The 22,167-nt window shown below is 35.5% G+C and overlaps 2 protein-coding genes and 1 long non-coding RNA gene across 3 annotated transcripts in view; 1 reads left to right on the top strand and 2 right to left on the bottom strand.

Moving 5' to 3' along the window:
* Window positions 1–421: 421 nt before the first annotated feature.
* LOC128556760 (uncharacterized) lies at window positions 422–765 on the bottom strand. The gene is made up of 2 exons (XR_008370820.1): window positions 716–765; window positions 422–670 (listed from the first exon to the last, which is right to left on the bottom strand). It is a non-coding gene; the product is annotated as an uncharacterized LOC128556760 (long non-coding RNA).
* A 2,204-nt stretch (window positions 766–2,969) lies between these two features.
* The window catches only part of LOC123552941 (biotin--protein ligase-like), a 40,848-nt gene continuing 21,650 nt past the window's right edge, over window positions 2,970–22,167 (top strand). The window contains exons 1-3 of the mRNA XM_053541567.1: window positions 2,970–3,010; window positions 6,773–6,896; window positions 10,761–10,925. Of these exons, the coding sequence (XP_053397542.1) occupies window positions 6,804–6,896; window positions 10,761–10,925 (258 nt within the window). The 5' untranslated portion in view covers window positions 2,970–3,010; window positions 6,773–6,803. The remainder of the gene's footprint in view (window positions 3,011–6,772; window positions 6,897–10,760; window positions 10,926–22,167) is intronic.
* Window positions 14,321–19,850, bottom strand: LOC123552015 (FMRFamide-activated amiloride-sensitive sodium channel-like). Its single transcript, XM_045341370.2, has 2 exons — window positions 19,704–19,850; window positions 14,321–16,206 (listed from the first exon to the last, which is right to left on the bottom strand). Exon 2 carries the CDS (start codon window positions 16,172–16,174, stop codon window positions 14,501–14,503), a length of 1,674 nt encoding a protein of 557 aa, XP_045197305.2. The 5' UTR covers window positions 16,175–16,206; window positions 19,704–19,850; the 3' UTR covers window positions 14,321–14,500.

The following is a 22,167-nucleotide window of genomic DNA, read 5'->3' as shown; positions in this document are numbered from 1 at the left end:
ACAGCCTTGTCAATTGAATGAATACAAAAGTTGAAAAAGGGGCATAATTTTGTAAAATGCAAAGTAGAGGTATTGAACCTCTGTACTGCATGTCATATCATGACAGTGAACAAGAGTGTGAAGTTTCAATCCTTTCCAATTTGTGGATACTGAGATACCAGCTTACATACAAAAACTTAACAAAAAACTGCTAAGTCAAAGGGGCATAATTTTGTAAAAATGCCAAGTAGAGTTATGGGACCTTCACAGTGCATGTTAGATCATGACAGTGAACAAGTGTGTGAAGTTTCAATCCATTCTAATTAGTGGATACTGAGATATCAGATTACATACAAAAATTTAACCAAAAACTGCTAAGTCGAAAAAGGGGCATAATTTTGAAAAAAAAGAGAGTAGAGTTACGGGACTTGCTTAGTGCATGTCAGATCATGATAGTTAATGAGTATGTGAAGTTTCAATCCATTCCCATTAGTAAGTACTGAGATACCAGCTTACATACAAAACCTTAACCAAAAATTTCTAAGTCGAAAAAGGGGCATAATTTTGTAAAAAAGCAAAATAGAGTTATGGAACCTGTGCAATGTAGATCAGTTCATCACAGTGAATAAGTGTGTGAAGTTTCAATCCATTCCCACAAGTGGTTACTGAGTTACCAGCTTACATACAAAACCTTAACCAAAAGGTAAGTACTGAGATACCAGCTTACATACAAAACCTTAACCAAAAATTTCTAAGTCGAAAAAGGGGCATAATTTTGTAAAAAAAAAATAGAGTTATGGAACCTGTGCAATGTAAGTCAGTATAATGTATTTTATACTTCTTTGGTTTGTCACAGTGAATAAGTGTGTGAAGTTTCAATCCATTCCCACAAGTGGTTACTGAGATACCAGCTTACATACAAAACCTTAACCAAAATCGGGACGCGGACGCGGACGCGGACGCCGACGCCGACGCATGGGCGAGTGCAATAGCTCACTATTCTATGAATAGTCGAGCTAAAAATTGTTTCCGGTATCCCGACCTACCCTAAATTTTTGTTGACCCGACCACAGATGTTTTTTGGCATTGGAGAATACTTTTTCAAATTTTTTATCAAAAAAGTTGCATTGAAACTGCACTTTCTATGCTTTACCTTAAGGAAGTGGACCTGTAATGACAATCGGCTAATTCCGTGCGATTACGTATTCTTCGGGGCATGACTAGATACCGGAAAGGGCCCTTTCCGTGATGTTTGATCGGAAAGGGCTTAACATGATCGGAAAGGGCCTGCCATATGTTTATTATTGGAATTGATTTAACTATTTCTTCATATTTCATTATGACATAATAAAAGAAAATAAATTACGAAAAAAGTTATCATTTTGTTATTTTTAAATGAAAATACGAGTATTAATAGTCGAATTTTAAATGATTTATAGATAAAATACGGGTCATGACATAAACCGCGCTGATCGGAAAGGGCTTAACATGATCGGAAAGGGCCTGCTATATGTTTATTATTGGAACTAATTTTATTATTTTTTCACATTTCATTTAACAAATAAAAAAGAAATTATTTAAGATGAAAAAATTATCAATATTCGATTTTTAAATGAATTATGGACAAAATACGGGACATGACATAAACCGCGCTGATCGGAAAGGGGTTAACATGATCGGAAAGGGCCTGCTATATGTTTATTATTGGAAATTGTTTATTTATTTCTTCATATTTCATTTATCAAATCAAAAAGAGAAGAACATACGAAATTATATATGTATTTTTGATTTTTAGATGAATTATAGGCAAAATACGCGCCAGTACATAAAGCGCGCTGATCGGAAAGAGCTTAACATGATCGGAAAGGGCCTGTTATATGTTTATTATTGGAAATTATTTATTTCTTTCTTCATATTTCATTTATCAAATTAAAAAATTATCAAATCAAAAAGAAAAGAACTTAAGAAAAAAATAACATTTATTTTTATTTTTAAATGAATTATTGACAATATACGCGTCAGTACATAAACTAAATGTATTTTAGTTATATGTTTTAACTCCGTGTAAATTGCACATTGATGAGATGATAATAAATACAGATCTCCCTTAAATATTTATAAAACATGTATTTATTGGAAGTTTAATAATAACAAATATTCTTGCAATATACTTTTAAAGTTTATTGCTCATCGTTCTGTTAAAAGTACCTTATAATTGTTATTAACGAACGGACAGGTTATTCATATGTCACCTATCAATCAACAAGTTGAGTAAACACTGATTGCTACGTGTCAATCAAAATATTTAAAGAAGGTTAGATGTTTTTACGGCTTTTCGTTGACAAAATAATTTGCCGTTGAGTAAATGATGCTTTATTCAATAATATAATATATAAATAATATAAAGACATTATTTGTCACATGGCAAATTGTGTGTGCTTACAAATATACTGATTAATTGATATAATCAATAGGTGTGATAATCCAATCAAACTCTATCAGGACTAATCAGAGGCACGTGTTTGTTACGCAGCATATATCCGTATGTGATTTCTGCATTCTTCGGTCCAATCTCCAAGCAGAGTTGTCGTTCGTTCCTCACCATACGTGAATGCTAATGTAACCGGTGTGCAAGAGAGTGTCTTCGGTCATAACAGAAAATTATTCTTATAATAACCGGAGAATGTCGAAAACGCATACGGAGAATACGTAAACGACCGGAAATTGCCGATCGTCATTACTGGTCCACTACCTTAAAAATGGCCGGTGATGTTAGAAATGAACTTACTGTTGCTCTAAAGGCATAACCCCTTTAATAAAATTTTTCCGACCTAGCTACCCTAACTTTTTTGAGCATTTTACCGGAAACAAAGAATTTTTTAGGCCTTATTAAAGAAACACATTTTAATTGTTAGGTATTTGACAAGGTCATTTGCTATGGAAAAAACAATAGCAGTGCCTGACCCGAAAGATTGACAGTTTTCATGATCCAAATTTCACCCTTAGCACCGTCTCCAATGATTCGCTTCCGGTAAGAGATAAAAAGAAGAAATTTGCTCTTATATCTCGAAAACATAAAATTTTTAATCTGACATCCCTTTTTGTTTTACCCATATAACTCAAACTTTCGTAACTAAAATATTTTTACATTGCTTAGTGTGAAAATATGGTTGTTCCATTTCAGACCCATGTTTTCGCGACATGGTCTTGTTTAGGGACATGGTCAGGCCAAAGGGGTCCGGCACATGACAGGCCTTTTTTTCATCAATTTGGGAATGCCACCGACACCGGTGGAATTGGGAAAATGCTCTCAGAAATTGTCTTAATTGGGACAATTTGCAAATTACCAAAATCTACATAAATGTGTTTTTGTGTGAAATATTGATGAATTGCATTTCAGTAATTGTTCAACAATATGATAATTTACCTAAATATACATACAAATCAGCAAAACTATCTTAAAACAGCAAAAACACTAAAAGGTATAATCATTTGGGAATTTTAAATTCAACTTTGGGAAAAAAACATACTTTTTTGCATTGGGATTACCTCCTTTTACAGGAGGTAGATTTATAGCAGAAAAATGCCCTGCATGAGTGGATTAAGTTAAATGACTTATTTTTGAATCCTAGAGTCATAATTATGAAAAAATCATACAAATATAACTACTACATAGACAAGGGTTTTTACCCCGCAGAAGCTATGTTTTCAACTACTTTCTTCACATGGCCAGGAAAAAAATATTATCAGCTATTTTCCCATTCAAACATTGCATTCAGTTATTCAAATGAATCAACTTTTAAAATTACCTCAACATATTTTCATATATTTATCTGTTTTTCGACAATTCGACATCATACCGAACAATACACAGAATGAATCCGAAGTCTAACAACATCGCGTAACAACATATCAAGCTATATGCAGCCAGTAAAGACAACATTCTAGACCTTCCGCGGACAAAGCAACCATTGCAATACAAATAATGAATAAAAACAATAATCTAACCAGCAAAATTCAATTCCTGTAAAGCCAAGGTTGTCTCCAACACCTTATTATTTTTATTTGATCAAAGTAGCTGTCAAATTACAAATCACGCGACTCTGGAAAAACCAGTAATACAATTAGTCGCCGATTGGTCAGGTAAAAATAGTGAGCCAATCAGAGCGCGTATGTGCAAACATATGACGTACAAAGCAAAATGGTAGCAGTTAGATATTTTAGAAAGAAAAAAGTTTGAAACAAGGATTATGGCCGATGTTGGTGCTATGTAAATACAACTTTGGCGGTTAGTTTGTAGTTTTTAGTTAAAACTCATATTGCAATGGTTGTTTTGTTCACAAATGGTCCAGAACGTTGATTTTACTGACTGCTTATATCTTTATTCGTTGTTACGCGATGTTGTTAGACTTCGGATTCGCTCTGTGTATTGTTCGGTATGATGTTGAATTGTCGATAAACAGATAAATATATGAAAATATGTTGAGGTAATTTTAAAAGTTGATTCATTTGAATAACTGAATATTTTGAATGGAAAAATAACTGATAATATGTTGTTTTTCACTTGGCGTGTGAGATGTAGTTTTTAGTAAAACCATATGCATGGTTGGTTGTTAAAATTGGTCCAGAGTTGATTTACTATTATATTTTTTGTTTTGCATAAGATTATGACTCTAGGATTCAAAAATAAGTCATTAAACTTAATCCACTCATGTGCCGGACCCCTTTGGGTCAGGCACTGTCTTTGTTTTTTATGCCCCCGAAGAGAGGCATATTAGTTTTCAACTGTCAGTCCGTTAGTTCGTCACAACGCTAACATTTTGCATGAAGGCTTTTTCCTTCATTGCTACTATAAAAAACCAATATTGTAACTTTTTTATAATTGACCGTAGGAAAAAAACCAAGACCGCTCCTGTGGTACAACATAGATGTTACTTCCAAATTTTAGGTGTATTTTAAGGTATCTCTACTTGGTAAGGAGTTTTTTTTGTGGACTTAGAAAAACAAAAGAATTACAATAATTACTAAACAACCACAAAATTAAGATTCCATTTGCAAATACAGGTGCTATTTGCTAATTTGTTGCGACGGGCATATATTGTGACATTCTTGCACTCTTGTTGCAATATAACAAACTGTAGAAAAAAAAGCTATTCATCATATCCTACTGGAAGGCCTGTTTATTATAAGTGAAGTGATCTGGATCATTTCAGATGTATCATTTGTTACATATCTGACATTGATCAATCATTTGAGTGAAATAAAGTCATTACATAATTTTGGTATTACACTTAGTCTAGGATAATAACACTTTGACATTGATGACGTTTGAAGTATAGAGGACATCAATCAAATTGATTTGGTCTATAAAAGTAAAAGAAATAAGGAATTATTAAATAAGATGTTTCAGGAGTAAAAAACTTACTTGTGAAAAAAAAAGGATATTACAAAATTTGTGTCTTTCCGCATTGTTTATTGACAGATAAAATGCTTAGTAGAGACTCACATTTTGGTACATCTTAATCAACTCAAATAAGGAATTTGGTATAAAAAAACACTTGTGTTATTCAAACATTTCAGCTATATTATTATTATACCAGATTTATATAGCGCCCTTTTCATGATCAATTTCACATTCAAAGGCGCTTTACATAGTTCAAATGCAGCCACACAGGGTGCATAATTCATCCTCTACTAGTACAGACACAGAGCAATCTGAACAGAGGGACAGAGTGAGACAAAGCCCCCAGGACAGAGAGATCAGAAATCAGATACAGGCTTGTCCGGCTAACTTAGCCTAGCTCGTTTCGAATAGACAGCTTGGTTCTTTAACGTGCCCAGTGTATAGCACTGATACACGCAAAGATTGCCTGGGTTCCTGACCAGTACACCTCTAGTTGGGTGGGAAACACTGAAAAGCGTTTCTGAAAATTCCCGAGTAGCTACCGGGGATCGAACCCCCGACCTCAGGATTGGAAGGCCAGTGTGCAAACCACTGAGCTATCCGTCCACCCTGGTATATGGCAAACAAAGCCTGTCAGAGCTTAGATTGCGTTTCATCAGATTTGACTAGAAGCATCCCCACTGGGCCTTTCCTTTTGTGAACTTTTTATGCCCTCCCCCCCCCCCCCCCCACCCCCATAAAATGGGGAGGGGAGGCATATAGTGTTACCCCTGTCTGTGTATGTGTGTTCAGGAAAGGGTGGTGTTTGTGTCGCTGACATAACTTTAACATTCATGGTCCGATTTCAGAATAATTGGACGCAAATGATAAGCATGGATAGACGATGTGTCATGCGCAAAACCATTTCGTCACCTCAACGCAACAAAGTCGTAACTTATAATAAGATACGACTTTGTTTCGTTGAGGGGTGATTTTCACTAGCTTAAAGGTCAAGGTCACAGTTCTTGGTTTAACTTAGCCAATTTTCACTACATAAGTGGTCTTCGTGTCTGGGCCATAACTTTGACATGCATAGTCTGATTTCAGAATAATTTGACACAAATGATAAGCATGGATAGACAATGTGTCATGTGCAAAAAGCATTTCACTAGCTCAAGGGTCAAGGTCACAGTCCTTGGTTGAACTGGGCAAATTTTCACTACATATACAGATTACTAAATTTTCTGGTTTTCTGTATTCCTACAATATTTTTTTTTTGTAAATAAATAGGGCCAAGGGTCCTCCTTTTAGTTTGTGAGCAGTACCATGTCCGTGACCTTTCTCATGTTGCGGGGGCATCCATGTCTGTGGCACATTTCTAGTTGATTTTATTATTTGTGTTAATTGTAGAGACAAGAAATACATTGTAGACAGCTGAAGGATGCTTTTAAGTGTGGGATATCTTATGCTATATGTAGCAAGGTGGTGGTCTCACAGAGCCAGGAAAAACATGTATCTACAAGCAGTAAGACAGGTAAAAGTATTAATCTGGATAGAAATGGATGCAAACTTGGGTAACATTAAAGTTTTGATGAGACATACTTATGGTTTACATTTGATAGAAAGTCAAAGGAATCTAAATTTGTTGTCAGAGGTTCATGATGTCAAAGCTTGATAAGCTGTACATTTGTGTAAATATGCAATTAAATTTGTAGAATACTCAATTTGAATAATAAGAAGGTACATTAAAGGTGCAAAATAAAGACAAATGAATAGACAAATCTTAAAAAAAGACTACACATTTTGAAATATAGTACTAAACATTACGATAGCCGTGCAATATTCCCTTGAAATCAACACATGTACAGAGAAACAAATGATTGTTTCTGTATTTTCTTAGACTGACATGGGGGGTCATTTTGTCCTACTTTCGTGTTTATCGCTTTTCCGTAATCAGTCGGAAATTCTTCGGGATCACGTGATTTTAAAATTGTTCCAAACGAATATCCATTTAAGACGCGCAACAAAATAACTGTATTTCCATGATGGTAATTATGCACGACTTGCACGAAAAATATGAAATGTACAAAATTTAAATTTAAAATTGACAGTGACATATATTAGGCCAAGACAATTTGTTTAATGTCTAAAATCTTATTAAATTAATGTAGCCATGTGTACATAAATAAGTGTATTTAGGTAAATTTCAATCATACTTTGTTTCTGCAGTGTAAGACAGTTACTCATTTATATTCTTAAAATTATACTGAAAAGAGACTGAAAAAGTTTACAGACGAAGTTGTAAAAACACTTTTATTCGGGAAGGGCCTGAATTGTCCTAATGAAAACTTGTAGTATAGCTGTATATTACCTGTATTATAAGAATGATTTTCATGAAGTTTTTGTGAGTTACAAAATTGCTGAATTCCATGTGCTAAGTTTGTAAAAATCACGTTATCGTTTGGGCATATGATATATTTTACATCTATTTATAAATTATAGCCTCGTTTCGGAGGATTCTTCTGAAAAAGTCCGAAGATGCTCGACGGGTTCGTAAGCAATCGGAAAGCATACTTTCGGTTTGACATAGGCAACATTTTTTGTTTATTTGTTAGTTATTCTTGAACATATTCATGACTATTTGGTCAGAACCGATGCAGTGGGCCATATTTTCAGTAAATAGGAAGTCACAGCTACAAACTCTGGTTTTCATATGACGGTAATACTCGTTCGGGTTTTAGTAATGGACCTTTAAAAGTCTTGGTATGAATGATGCATGTATTGGCACTTGAGACTTCAAAATTCAACAGACCATGATCGGTAGCATATATATATATATATGGGGCGTTCCATGAGAAAACCTGTATTAGTGACAAAAAAAATCAAAATTGAGATACTTTTGTAGATCTAACAACATACTCATGAAGAACATCCTTTTACCTTTCAAATCTGAAAATTTGAAGTGATTATCTTCACTATCTTAAGAGCTACAATGTTTTTAAGTTAGTCACCGAGGGTATTTTGAGATGTGACGTTAAGAACGTCATGAAAGTAGTATGACGTCGTTGTGCTTGGCGTGTATTTTTCAAGTAAGTAATGGAACAAATCATGCGTAACACTTACTTAACAACATACATTTGAATATTTAGGAACAGTTTAAAGCGATTTTACTGAAAAATATCTTAACCATAAATTTTTAGTTTCATCACGAGCCTTTTATCTATACACCTCTATATCTTCACAATGCATGGGTGCTTTGGAATTTCCGTTGCCATGACAACAGGAACAAAATTTATATGAAAAATATGGTAGAATTTGATTTGTCTTAGATGACAGAATTACAATATATTAGTTTCTAGTTTCTGGAGCAACATAAGAAAAACAGCGATTTTCCAGTATTTTACACTACTAATTATACAATAGTTATATCATGTCACTAATACAGGTTTTCTCATGGAATGGCTCATATATATACATGTGCCAGTCACACATTATGTGTTTATTGCGTTTTCTGTTTTTAGAATAATTGTTATTGCTTTGGCAGTGTGAAAAACACATTTGAAAAGCAGTTTATGACGCTTGTTTTATTTTGTTGGGTTTAATGTTGCAATGACACAATTATAGGTCCTATGGCGACTTTCAGTTTTGATGGTGGAGGAAGACCCTAGGTGCCCCTCAGTGCATTATTTCGTCATGGGTGGGCACCACGAGCCTCCCAAAGCTAGCTGGATGGCTTGTTCACATGAAGAATTCAACATCCTGAGTGAGGCTCAAACCCACACAGTGAGGGGCAAGTGATTTGAAGTTGCCGACCTCCACCATTTGGCCGTGGAGGCCCCTGATACTTGTCTAACCAAATAGATGACTAACTTCAGAGAGCTTATGAAACATTATATGCCAAATGCTGGTAACTGCAAACATCGATGGCTAATGCACATGCTTTTTTATATACAGGGCTTTTCATCCAGTCTGTTGCCTTTTCTAACACATTTCAAATAAATATGACTTTTTGTCAATAGATAAAATATGGCAGTAGAATGATAAAATGAGCTGCGCCATGAGAAAACCAACATAGTGGCTTTGCGACCAGCATGGATCCAGACCAGCCTGCGCAGTCTGGTCAGGATCCATGCTGTTCACTGTCAAAGCCTATTGCAATTAGAGAAACCATTAGCGAACAGCATGGATCTTGACCAGACTGTGCGGATGCACAGGCTGGTCTGGATCCATTCTGGGCGCAAACGCACTATGTTGGTTTTCTCATGGCGCAGCTCAAATATTTTGAGCAAACAAGTTTGAACTCGAGAAATGTTGTCGTAAAGCTTTTCATCTAAATATCATCATGCTAGTAAAACAACTTTAGCATATGCAAATTAGGTAATTGTTTATATATGTAAATTTAGTTTGAGATGCATGAATATTCAACTGAAGTAAAAATCATAAGAATACCCAAGTCAGTTTAGCCAGTATGTAGTTGAAACCAAAATGATGTGGTAATATGTAACCCAGTAGTGTCTGACCATTCTGTCTATAATTTGGGATCTTTTAACCCTTACCCTGCTAAATTTCTAAAATGAACTTCTCTTATCAATTTTGACAGTACCATTGACTGAAGTGGTGCTTACCAAAAAGATACTGACCAAATAGCGAACAGTGCAAATCTTGATCAGACTGCATGGATGTGCAGGCTGATCATGATCTTCACTGGTTGCAAAGGCAGAATCAATTGTGTCCAGCACGGTAATGGTTAATAGCATGATTAACCAGATTTTTATAGGCTATTCTCCTGTTTCAAAGTGGCAACTTACTGGTACCTCTAATGGTTGAGGAAAACTCCAGCTGCAACTGCTTGTGTTATTTCTGGTTTTGACAAGTACTTTTGTGAAAATGCTGACCTTCTGCATGCCTTTGTTGTCAATCTGTTTGACAAAATATCTTTGTGTTTTTGTGTGCGTATCAGTTTTATATCTATACATACACTGTTTATAGTAATTTGAGGCAGCTGCATTTTTGGAACTTGGCTGTCCTATTAGATTATTGTCCTTCATTCTGTATTGGCAGAAAGGCTCAAACCTGTAATGGTATTAACCTTTTGCCTGCTGGCGGCAAGTGATTTTCCTTTATGTCAAGTGCAGACCAAGATCATCCTGCACATTCTTGCACATTCCTGCAGGCTGATCATTGTCTGCACTGTTTGATATTTTCATTGAACACCCCTTTGAATAATAAGTGATACTGCCCAAATTGATTGATAGACCAGTCTATTTTAGAAATATAGCAGGGTAAAGGTTTATAAAGTGAGTAAAAATCAGCTACCTTAATCACTGAATTATCTATAAAGCAAATTCTGTAAAGATCTATCCAGTGTTTACATTTCATACAATTTATATGTGTACAGGTGGTGCGAGGAAGCAGCATTTTTATCAGGAGGTCAGTGTCTGGAAAGACGTATGCGGCAGCAGGATCTCTCATACAGTCGTCACTTGTTAACGGATCTCCAAGCTTTACCCCCAAACCCTTGGTGGAAGATGATCACATGGAAATGTTGTCTATAGAACCAAAGGTACTGCAAAGTTATGTTTTGATATGGTTGAGATGTTGTTTTTACTGTCAGACCTGTATATAGAGATGACAGATGTATCCGATAAAAAATTTCATTTGGATATATCAGCAGAGTTATATTCACAGTTGATTGAATATTTGCTACGGGCTATGACTTTATTTATACCAGACAAAATTGCTTTGGTCTTGCAATATGAAACAGGAAAAAAAAGGGTTATAAAGATTCCCAAAGATTAGTTCTGAACTCTTGATAGAGTTGTTTTATTTTCCAGTTCATTTCAGGCCCCGTGTTCACAAAACATTTTTCAGTCTCAGCTGAGTTTGAGTTTGAAATTTTAATATCACTTTCACTAAAACTTCAAGGTTAAATTCCAGCTGAGACTGACCATCAATACTGAATTGGGACTTGCTATGTAATAATTGTTTTCTCTAATATTTGTCAAAGGTTTGAATATTGATGATTGATGTACATAGTAGAATGTTTAATTGAATCTGTTGTTATTGATTACCTCCCTTTATGACTCTAAACTGGGAGAATTCATGTGCAATATTAAAAGTAGCACTTTTCTTACCATATGGTTATGTATGACATCTATTTGGTCAGCTGTTTCATCTGTGTTTTACATAATTATTTTAAAGCCTTATGGAACTTTAACCCTTAGCCTGCTAAATTTCTATAATGGACTGGTCCATCATTCAATTTGGGCAATACCATTTATTATTCGAAGGGGTGTTTAGTGAAAATTTACTGACTGAATAGCGAACAGTGCAGACCATGATCAGACTGCACGGATGTGCAGGCTGATCTTGGTCTGCACTGGTTGCAAAGGCAGAATTACTGCCGCCAGCAGGCAAAGGGTTAAGCAATTTTGGCAGTAAATGTAAAGCAGAATGAAAATTATGTGAGAGACTGTATTGGGCAAACAGTGGTTAGTTCGCATGAAGGAAAGTAAAAGGTGTGTCAGAAATATATTGACTATTGTTTGCCAAGAAACAAAACAAGACCACTACCACGTCCAGTCAAAATGCTACATCTCATAACAACTAGCTGTTTGCAGTAAAATATAAGAAAAACATACATAAGTCTGTCAATAAAACGGTATTTAAAAGTGAATTCTTTAAATATTGAGAAATTAGTTTATTTGATTTAAGGGCCAGAGGATGGGGATTTCCCCCTAGTTTTCAGATACAGTTCTAAATGGAAGGACCCACAAACTCCCAAATTGCAATTTCCACCTTCTACTTTTAAAAAATTTATGATCTATGAAACTCTGAGGTAATGACAGTGTTCAATAAACAGATACAAATAATGTGTTATTCTCCATTCCTTGAAATGTGTTGCATAAATGATAAAAGCATCTGTATGTATGAGTTGTGTGTATATATACTATATACAGTTGAATCTCAGTATCTTCATATCGCTTATCTCAAAATTGAGGCTGTTTCAAAGACATTTTCAAGACCCGTTCTGAAAATACTTGCACAAAGTATCATTTTATGTTGAATTTCCATAATCTTGAAGTAAAATCCCTTGAAAATTGAAATGCCAAGTTTCAGCTGTATATTATAGAGTCTATCTGCTTAGCTCAATAGGGAGAGCACAGATCTTCTGATGGCGGGGTTGTGAGCTAGATTCCCAGGCAAGGGTTATGAGAACAGGTTGGTACTGGTACAGAATCCAGGGAAACTTGTTGGGTTAACTGCCGTTACATACCTGAAATACTGTTGAAAAAATGAACTTAACTCAAAGAAGCAATATTCATATATATAATCTAGTACTAAGGTTAATAGTTACCTCATTTTCTTGTGACCAAGTGTTGATAAAAAATCATTTTATATAACTTCAGTTCTTTTACATTTTACAAAATTTAATGATCGAAACCATCAGAGTACTATAAGTCTAGATTGCACTTGCTTAATCATCCCCTTTCAAAGGCAGGAGACATTGTTTTGGTGTTGTATGTAAGGCTGTTCATCCATCCTAAATTGAAAATGCTTATAATTCAAAAAGTATTTAAGCTAGAATCGCCAAACCTCACATAATTATTAAGTAGCACATTGTCCTTTGCTCACATATTATATTATCCTGCTTGAGCCAGTAGAAGCAAAGTTTCCTGCCCCCACCCCTTGATTTAGAAAAAAAATGAAAATGCTTACAATTCAAAGATATGTTGTTGTGGTGGTGCAATTGCAACTGCATCAACATTAGAGTTATTGCCCTTTTCTTATTTTACAATTCACAAGTTCCCACTAAACAAAGTAATCTGTTGATGCATCTTAAAAATTGTGAAATTTAAAACAAATGTATATCATAATAGGATGGAAGTGAACATATTTCATCAGGTTTTCTTCAATAACTACATCTAGTAAATGCCCTTTGTTAACTTTCCACAAAACGAAGTTCATTGCATGGTCCTTTCATACATAATTTATGTATATCTGGAAATTAAATATCTTTTAAAACATAGTTCCCTCATTCACAGAACAAGTTGAACCTATTCATAGGGGGATATAAATTCATTTAATTCGCTTGTTTAACTGAATACATAGGGAAAAACGGATTTTTATGTCTTTGTGTGTTCTATAAGCATGACTGTGTAAACAAAATTATCCTGAGGTCAGATTGATGAGATTTTCAATTACATATAATTGTTCCGTCTGCATGATAAACTGCTGTAACTAAAGACAGATTTTGTGTGCCTGAACTAGAGTAATTCAAACACCGCCCTTTGCTGGAACACATTATTCCATCTCCACAAAATCCATATATAATGTATGTAATGATTGACTCCCCCGCCCCATCTGATTGATGTGGGTTCAAGCCTCACTCAGGGCATTGAATTCTTCATATGAGATAAGTCGTCCAGCAGACTTACAAATGGTCAGTGGTTCTGTATACCTGTGATGAAATAATGTTGGGAGGGGCATTTGGGATCCTCCACCATCAAAAGCTTGAAAGTCAGCATATGACCTATAATTTTGTCAGTATGATGTTAACCCCAACAAGAAAAAAGAAATCATTCCAAATGTGTTACATTTTGTCAGTATTATAATGTTCCGTCTCTATCTTTTGTCTTAGAGTGTTCCATCTACTTGTTCTTTAAGTCATGTTGTTAGAATTATAATGTTCTAATTTGGAAATTATACCATATTGATATTGTTAAATTTCTGTCTGCAATTAAACAGTGTAATATTTTTTTAAAATATGCAAAATATACCTCATCAGAATATTCTATCCGAAAAATGAAAGCAGATTATGATTGTTTGGTTTTGTGTGGTATGGAAATAAACCATTAATTATATACAAAACTGATATGTCAGTGAGTGATATGATTGGAAATAAAAACAGTACATCAGTTTTGAAACTTCGACACTGATTTTCTAGAAAAGTTGAAAAACACTGTTAGAACACGTTAACGCGTAGCGTAAGTTTACATTACAAAATTAAGGTGACAGTATAAATGTAGTGATATATCAAACGTTGAAAGCAAAAACATTTTAGGAAAGAATCATAAAAATTCCATGAGAACTATAACACCTCTTGCAAATAAAAGGAAATTTAGTTTTTGTTTTAGATTAAAATATTTCTTGTTTTTTAACATTCTGTTTTGTGCCACTTTTATCTCCCATTATGTACATGTCTGAATTACACGCAAGTAAAATAAGGCTCATAATGAGTTCAAACGCTTCCATAAATGTTAGCATCGAGAAACCCAGCCATAGAATTAGTGTACCACCAATGTCAGAAAATAGGCTGCTTAAGTCGTACACTGGTATTTGAATATGTTCTGTCACCCTCAAGTCCTGTAAAAAGACATTAAGGCGCATGAAGTTTTGGCGGATAATTGCTGATGCGCGTGCTATTTCAATTTTATCAGACCTGTCCAAGTCCTCGGAAATACCTTGCATAGCAAGAGTACTATATTTTGTAGAAGTTATGTTTAATATGTCCAGGGCTTCCTGTACTAGTTCTGTCGGCTTACTTGCATTGTTACCGGTATATAGTTCAGAAAGAAAGCCTAGTTGATAAAACTCCTCAGGCCAGTACAACATTGACAAAGATTGTTCGTAGGACATTTCCTTGCAAGGTTCTGAGCACCCACAGTCGTCTTCATAACTTCTATCAGTGCGTAAATTTTCAATAACCCGTTGTTCACACAAAAGTTGATTCAGTACAACTTGATTCTGACCCTTGTAAAGGTCAGATTTGTGTTTCCAGTTCTTGATTTCTGAGCAGAACGGGACTTTGGGTTTGAGATTTGAAAGTACTGGCAAGGCTGAAGTCTTACATCCACATATTTTCACCAGTATTTTCTGTTGACATTGTTGTAAGCAAGTGAAAACAGTATTCTCGTGATTTTGTTCCTCATCATAATTTTGTGTTGTGCAGTCCCCATACGGTTTTGGAAGTCTAGAATGGATTCTTGCTTTAAGTCCGACAGAGGAGGAGTATCCTGGTGGTATATCGAAACCATGGTAGAATGGAGTAGGAACTGTGTTTCGATTGTGAATTTGGACACGCATACCACCACTAAAACCCGTAGGATTCTTCATGTCATATATGCCGTAACTTCCAGGTGGAGAACTTTCTTTTCCAAGGGAGAGAATCAATGACAGACCATTATCTGGTCCGGGGTTGTTTTGTAGTATTTCTTCTGATTGGTTTTCATTAACAGCAAATGTGAAGCAGTTGTAGTAGTTTTTTCCATCAAAATTGAGAGAGAAATTTTGAATTCCGCAGTCGGCATTCTTAAATCTACAGCTTAAAACCATGTCGTCAAAACTATGGGCAATGTATTGCACAGCTTCTGGTAAATTTTCATAGAAAGCTTGGTGAGAATCAAGTTTTGAATCATGTTCTCCAAAATTAGTGTTTTGTAAGAATGAGAACCATTGCATCATGTCAGTGTTATTTGCAAGCACTTTGCTTACCCTTGTCATAGATATTGGGTTAGTATTACATACTGTAACTGCCGGAAAAGTAACACTCAACTTTTTTGATATATTTGTTACTTCTGTAGTTGGATATGACAAATACTTCTTCAGAATGAACCCCAGTTGTATTGAGGCAGCAATGAAAGCAAGCACCACAAGAACAGTCCAGAATAACTGCCGTCCTGTAGATCTTGCTTTTGCTATTTTGGATATTCCATGAACATTACTCTCTGATCCAAGTATTTTTGCTATGTCCACCATTGAAGTCTTTCTCTCTGTTGAGGTGTTGTCATCCATTTTGTCATCCACTCTCATAAATCTTCGGGATTAATTTTTATACTGTAGTTCTGAAAAGTATGTTAGTTAAAAGTATTAAATAGTTAAAAGTCACACAGAGGGAATACGACACAGATAAGTGAAAAATTATGATATTTCATGTACAGGTTACATGATGTTTCAAGTCATAAATAGACCAAAGTGGCTTTAAGTCTGAACTTCCTCTTTGGATTTTGGCCTGATGGATAATTGGATAATGTAACATCAAATTTGATATGAGAAAAGAGACACTAACTTTTTATTAACCAAGTTTTCAACGAAAACCTGAGTTATTAGATTGGGGTAGATGTCGGGCGGGTGGGCGGCGGCGTCAAACTGGTGTTTCCGGTCAATAACTTGTTTCGGTAAAGATATTTGAATAAAACTTGGTATGTATGTAGCTTATATCAAGACAAAGGCTGGGATTGATTTTGGGGTTTCTGGGATCAAGGTCAAGGTCACTGTTACTTAAAATAGAAAAAGGGTTTCTGGTCAATAACTTTTGTTTCGGTAAAGATATTTGAATAAAACTTGGTATGTATGTAGCTTATATCAAGACAAAGGCTGGGATTGATTTTGGGGTTTCTTGGGTCAAGGTCACTGTTACTTAAAATAGAAAAAGGGTTTCTGGTCAATAACTTAACTTAGGAATGAGCTATCGTGATGGAACTTGGTGTATAGAAAACTTATATAAAGTTGTAGCTTGGGATTGATTTTGGGGTTTCTGGGATCAAGGTCAAGGTCATTGTTACTAAAAATAGGGTTAGGGTTAGGGTAGGGTTAGGGTTAGCATATCTTCTACATGCATGGAGGGATTTTGATGAAAGTTGGCACAATTGTTCACCATCATGAGACGGAGTGTCATGCGCAAGAACCAGGTCCCTAGGTCTAAGGTCAAGGTCACACTTAGAGGTCAAAGGATACAAGAATGAAAATTTTGTCCGGAGCATATCTTCTTCATGCATAGAGGGATTTTGATGTAACTTGGCACAATTATACACCATCATGAGACGAAGTGTCTTGCGCAGTTCCCTTCTTTAGAATTACTTCCCTTTGTTGTTACTATAAATAGCTTATATTTTAACTTTTTCATTACTAAACGTAGGGAAAAATCGAGACCACTTTTCTGTAGTACAACATGCATGTTACATCCAATTTTGAGGTGTATTTTGACCAATGTCTACCTGGTAAGGATTCCTGTGTGGACTTACAAATTTTTTTTGGATTTTTTTTTTTAAGATTAACTTTCCTTAGTTGTTACTATAAATAACTTATATTGTAACTTTTTTATAATTGACCGTAGGGAAAAACCAAGACCACTTTTCTGTGGTACAACATAGTTGTTACTTTCTAATTTTAGGTGTATTTTAAGGTATCTCTACCTGGTAAGGAGTTTTTTTGTGGACTTAGAAAAACAAAAGAATTACAATGATTACTAAACAACCACAAAATTAAAATTACATCTGCAAATACAGGTGCTAGAGTAAAGAAATTTGCTGTGACGGGCATATATTGTGACATTCTGGCACTCTTGTTTATTCTTATGAAAAGTGTTGAAAACCTGGTTTCGTGGCATTGCCGCGTTTCTTGTTTTACATCAATTGGGTAAGGTTAAAAACAATTTTGGACAAATATTTCAACAAATTTCCATGGGAATAATTTATATCAGTTCTTAAAGTACGTTACAGTAATGTTCAAATGTATTTGTTATAAACATTCTCCTTTAACAGATAACATACATATCAATCAGAGGGATATAATGTGGGTGATTTCATTAGCTCGACAATTTGAAATCTTTCAGCTTTTGCTCTCATCCTTTCATCACCGTCCCAATGTCTGTAAGCTGGTATCTCTGTAAACACTTGTGGTAATGGATGACACTTCACCCACTTGTTCATTGTTGTGATCTGACTTGCAGTTCCCTAGTTCAATAACTGTATTTTGCATTTTTAGCCAAAGGCTCAGGGTGAGCTGTTGATCGCTCATCGTCCGGCGTCCCTCCATCCGGTGTCCGTCCATCCACACTTTCCTTTAAACAACATCCCCTAAACCACCAAGTCAATTTTGATGAAACTTCACAGGGATGATCCTTGGATGGTCTTCTTTAAAACTTGGTCAAAGAATTGAATTCCATACAGAACTCTGGTTGCCACAGCAACTGAAAGGTAAAACTTCAAAAATCTTCTTGTCCAAAACCACATGGCCTAGGACTTTGATATTTGGTATGTGGCCTCTACAAAAAATTGTTCAAATTATCCCCCTATGGTCATTATGACTCCACCCAGGGGGTCACATGGTTTATATAAACTTGGAAAATCTTGTCAAAAACAAATAGGCATAGGGCTTTGATATTTGGTATGTAGCATCATATAGTGGGCCTCTACCAAGATAGTTCAAATGATCCCCCTAGGGTGAAATATGGCCCCGCCCAGGGGCTCACATGGTTTTTAAAGACTTGTATAGGAAAACAATTTGAAAAAATCATCTGGTCTGAGACTACAAGACCTAGGCATTTGAAAATTGGTATGTAGCCTTGTGGTTCTCTACCAAGATTGTTCAATTTATTACTCTGGGGTGAAATGAGGCCCTGCTATGGGGTCCCTAGCTTTACATATACATATCTAGAAAAAAACTTTAAAAATCTTCTTGTCTGAAATTGCAAGGCATAGGCTTTTGATATTTGGTATGTTGCATTGCCTAGTGGTCTACTACCATAATTTTTCAAATTATGCCCCTGGGGTGAAAGAGGTCCTGCCCTGGGGGTCCCAAGTTTAACATAGACTTATATAGGAAAAACTTTAAAAATCTTCTTGTCTGAAAGTTCAAGGCCTATGCCTTTAATATTTTGTATGTATCATTGCCTAGTTGATCTCTAACAAGATTGTTCGAATTATGCCCCTGGGATGAAAAAAGGCCCCGTCCCAGGGGTCACTTGATATATGGGTTATATAGGAAAAATACTTAAAAAATCATCAGATTATATTTCCTAGGCTGTTTGATTATATTTACGGGATGACCCCAAGTGATAAGGTGCCACCCTGCCAACTGACCTACTTTCTTAATATTATAGCATCAGTTTGCCATTTGAAACATGTGGCTCATATTACTCAGGTGAGCGATTAAGGGTCATCATGACCCTCTTGTTTAAATTTGGCTCAAAAATGGCCGATTTTTCACTGACTTTTTGGGGGTGGGCCCTTAATAGAGGATGGGTGATTATCAGAATAAATACAGTACAAAGTTTAAAACAAATTCCATTAATGGAATTTTTTTAACCCTAAACTGTGGCAACCAGAGATAGCACTGTGAAGCCAGCAGGAACTGTCTGTAACCAGCCAAAGTATTCATTCTATGAATGGTATATTAAACCTTGTACTTCATATTTTTCCATAGTGAAATGTAAATTTGTAGCTGTTACAGAAAAATTATATTTGATATTTTTGTTGTCAATTCACTGTTATTTTTGTAAACATGATAGTAAAGATGAAAGAAATATTCTTGGTTAAGAAAATTAATGAAGTTTAAGTACCTTGGAGTCTTGAAAGTCCCTGATAACAACTGCATGAAACAGTATAGTTTTCCTCAATGATTAACTACAGCTGTAGTACAAAACTTTATCTTTCATTTTCTTAGTTCTGAGATGTTGCCAGCTTATGCTACCTACAGACTGGTTTACAACATCTGATTTATATTGCCCCACATGTGAAGGTCCCTGGAAAGCAGGTTATGGAAACATGGTCTTATCAAATATCAGTGATGAAAATTATAAACAGACATGGCTACTGATAAAACCAGTCAAAATATGAACTACTAACATTTTATTCTAGATGTATTTCTTGCAAATTTTATTTACAGACAGTTTTAAAAAAATCAAAGAAAATTATTCCAAGGTACAATATAAGATAGGAATAATTAAGTAAATATAAAATTGTATGCAGTCTTCTTTTGAATGCTAACTCTAATTGTGCTGGACATGACTGATTCTGCAGTCTAATCATGATCTACACTATTTACCATTCAGTCAGTATCTTTCTGGTAAGCACCCCTTTTAACAGTTAATGGCACTGTCCAAATTGAAAGGTGGATAAGTTCATTATAGAAATTTAGCATTGTAAGTTTGTTTGTTTGTTTGTTTGTTTTGGGTTTAACACCATTTTTCAACAGTATTTCAGTCATGTAACGGCGGGCAGTTAACCTAACCAGTGTTCCCGGATTCTGTACCAGTACAAACCTGTTCTCCGCAAGTAACTGCCAACTTCCCCACATGAATTATCAGAGGTGGAGGATGAATAATTTCAGACACAATGTCTTTCATCAAATCGTCATGGAGAACATAAGCCCCGCCCGAGGATCAAACTTGCGACTCCGCGATCCGTAGACCAACGCTCTCCCTACTGAGCTAAGCGGGCGGGTAGCATGGTAAGGGCTAAACAAAGTGAAAGCAAGCTAAGGGTTAAACAATGTAAAATGTAACCTGGGATGATATCATGAATTTTAGTTAAAAGCCAAAATGACCCTTTAAAATAAACTCACTTTTGCTGACCTGAACGGACTTGAATCTGTCAGTTATGTAGTTAACAGTATACCCAGCTACCCTGAAGCATTTTTCCACTCTCTACTCCTGCAGTATTGTGGATATGGAAAAAAAAAAAGAGTAAAACTTAAAAAGTGTATAGAAATAAAAATGTGGAGTTAGTTACGGCGAAATACCTTAACAGACTTTAAAAGTGTCCTTCATTAAGTAGTTACAGACCCTAGTAAACCAGAAATAATACCAAATTTTCACATCATCACATCATTAAATGAGCCGTGCCATGAGAAAACCAACATAGTGGCTTTGCGACCAGCATGGATCCAGACCAGCCTGTGCATCCGCAAAGTCTAGTCAGGATCCATACTATTCGCTAACGGTTTCTCTAATTGCAATAGGCTTTGAAAGCGAACAGCATAGATCCTGACCAGACTGCGCGGATTTCAAGGAAATGGTCTCTTCACTTTGATTAATAAACAGTTATGTGTTCACTGTGTATCACCTTCCTACTATATCTGCCAACAGGGCCTGCATGGCCCGCTGAGTGGTTAAGGTTGCTGCCTTTAAATTACTTGCTCTGCCCACTGTGTCTGAGGGCCTGCATGGCCCGCCAAGTGGTTAAGGCTACTGCCTTCAAATCACTTGCCCCTCATCGATACTGGTTCAAGCCTCACTCTGGGCATTGAATTCTTTATGCAAGGAAGCCAGCCAGCTGACTTATTGAAGGTTGGTGGTACTACTCAGGTACCGTCCTGTGATATATGACCTATGATTGTGTTTATGTGATGTTAAACCCAACAAAAACAAAAAACAAATATCTGGTCATGATAGGTTGCTCTTTTCTATTTCAGATAAATTTCATGTAAACTGTATAGTCGTTCCTGCTTTTACTGATGTAGTCCATTAATAAAGACCCTTATTTTGTACTAAAACAATTGTTTAAGTCTTTAAGATTTACCTTTCTTTTTGTATCTGTGCATCCATTTGTCTATCCATTGGAATTTGTGTTGTACATATCTCAAAAATATTTGACCTAAAGTCATTGAACGTCATATAAGATATTTATTCTTCATGTTAAGTTGTGCATCATGGGTTCGCTTGGGATTTCAGCCTGCCAGACTGAGTTATAACACTTGACTTAGTACAATATATGCTAAAAGTTTCATGCATATCTCAAGATGTATTTGATCTAGAGTTGAGGAACCATATAGAAATATCACCGAGCATTTGAAGTTGTGCACTTGTGGTTTTGTTTGGGATTTTAGTCTGTTAGATCAGAGTTATAGCCCTTGACTTAGTTAAAATGTGCATTAAAAGCCTAAAAGTTTGTGTAGCATGCGTCTCAAAAAGTATTTGACCTAGAGTTTTATTTGGGACTTCCCCTTCCCTTCAACCACCATTCCACACCCCTGTCCCTCATAAAGACTTAGTGATTAACCTTCTTTGATGACTCACACCCCCT

Source organism: Mercenaria mercenaria, chromosome 4 (assembly GCF_021730395.1).
Source record: "Mercenaria mercenaria strain notata chromosome 4, MADL_Memer_1, whole genome shotgun sequence".
NCBI classification, from domain to species: Eukaryota; Metazoa; Mollusca; class Bivalvia; order Venerida; family Veneridae; genus Mercenaria; species Mercenaria mercenaria.
This window is presented reverse-complemented; position numbering and strand designations above follow the sequence as displayed.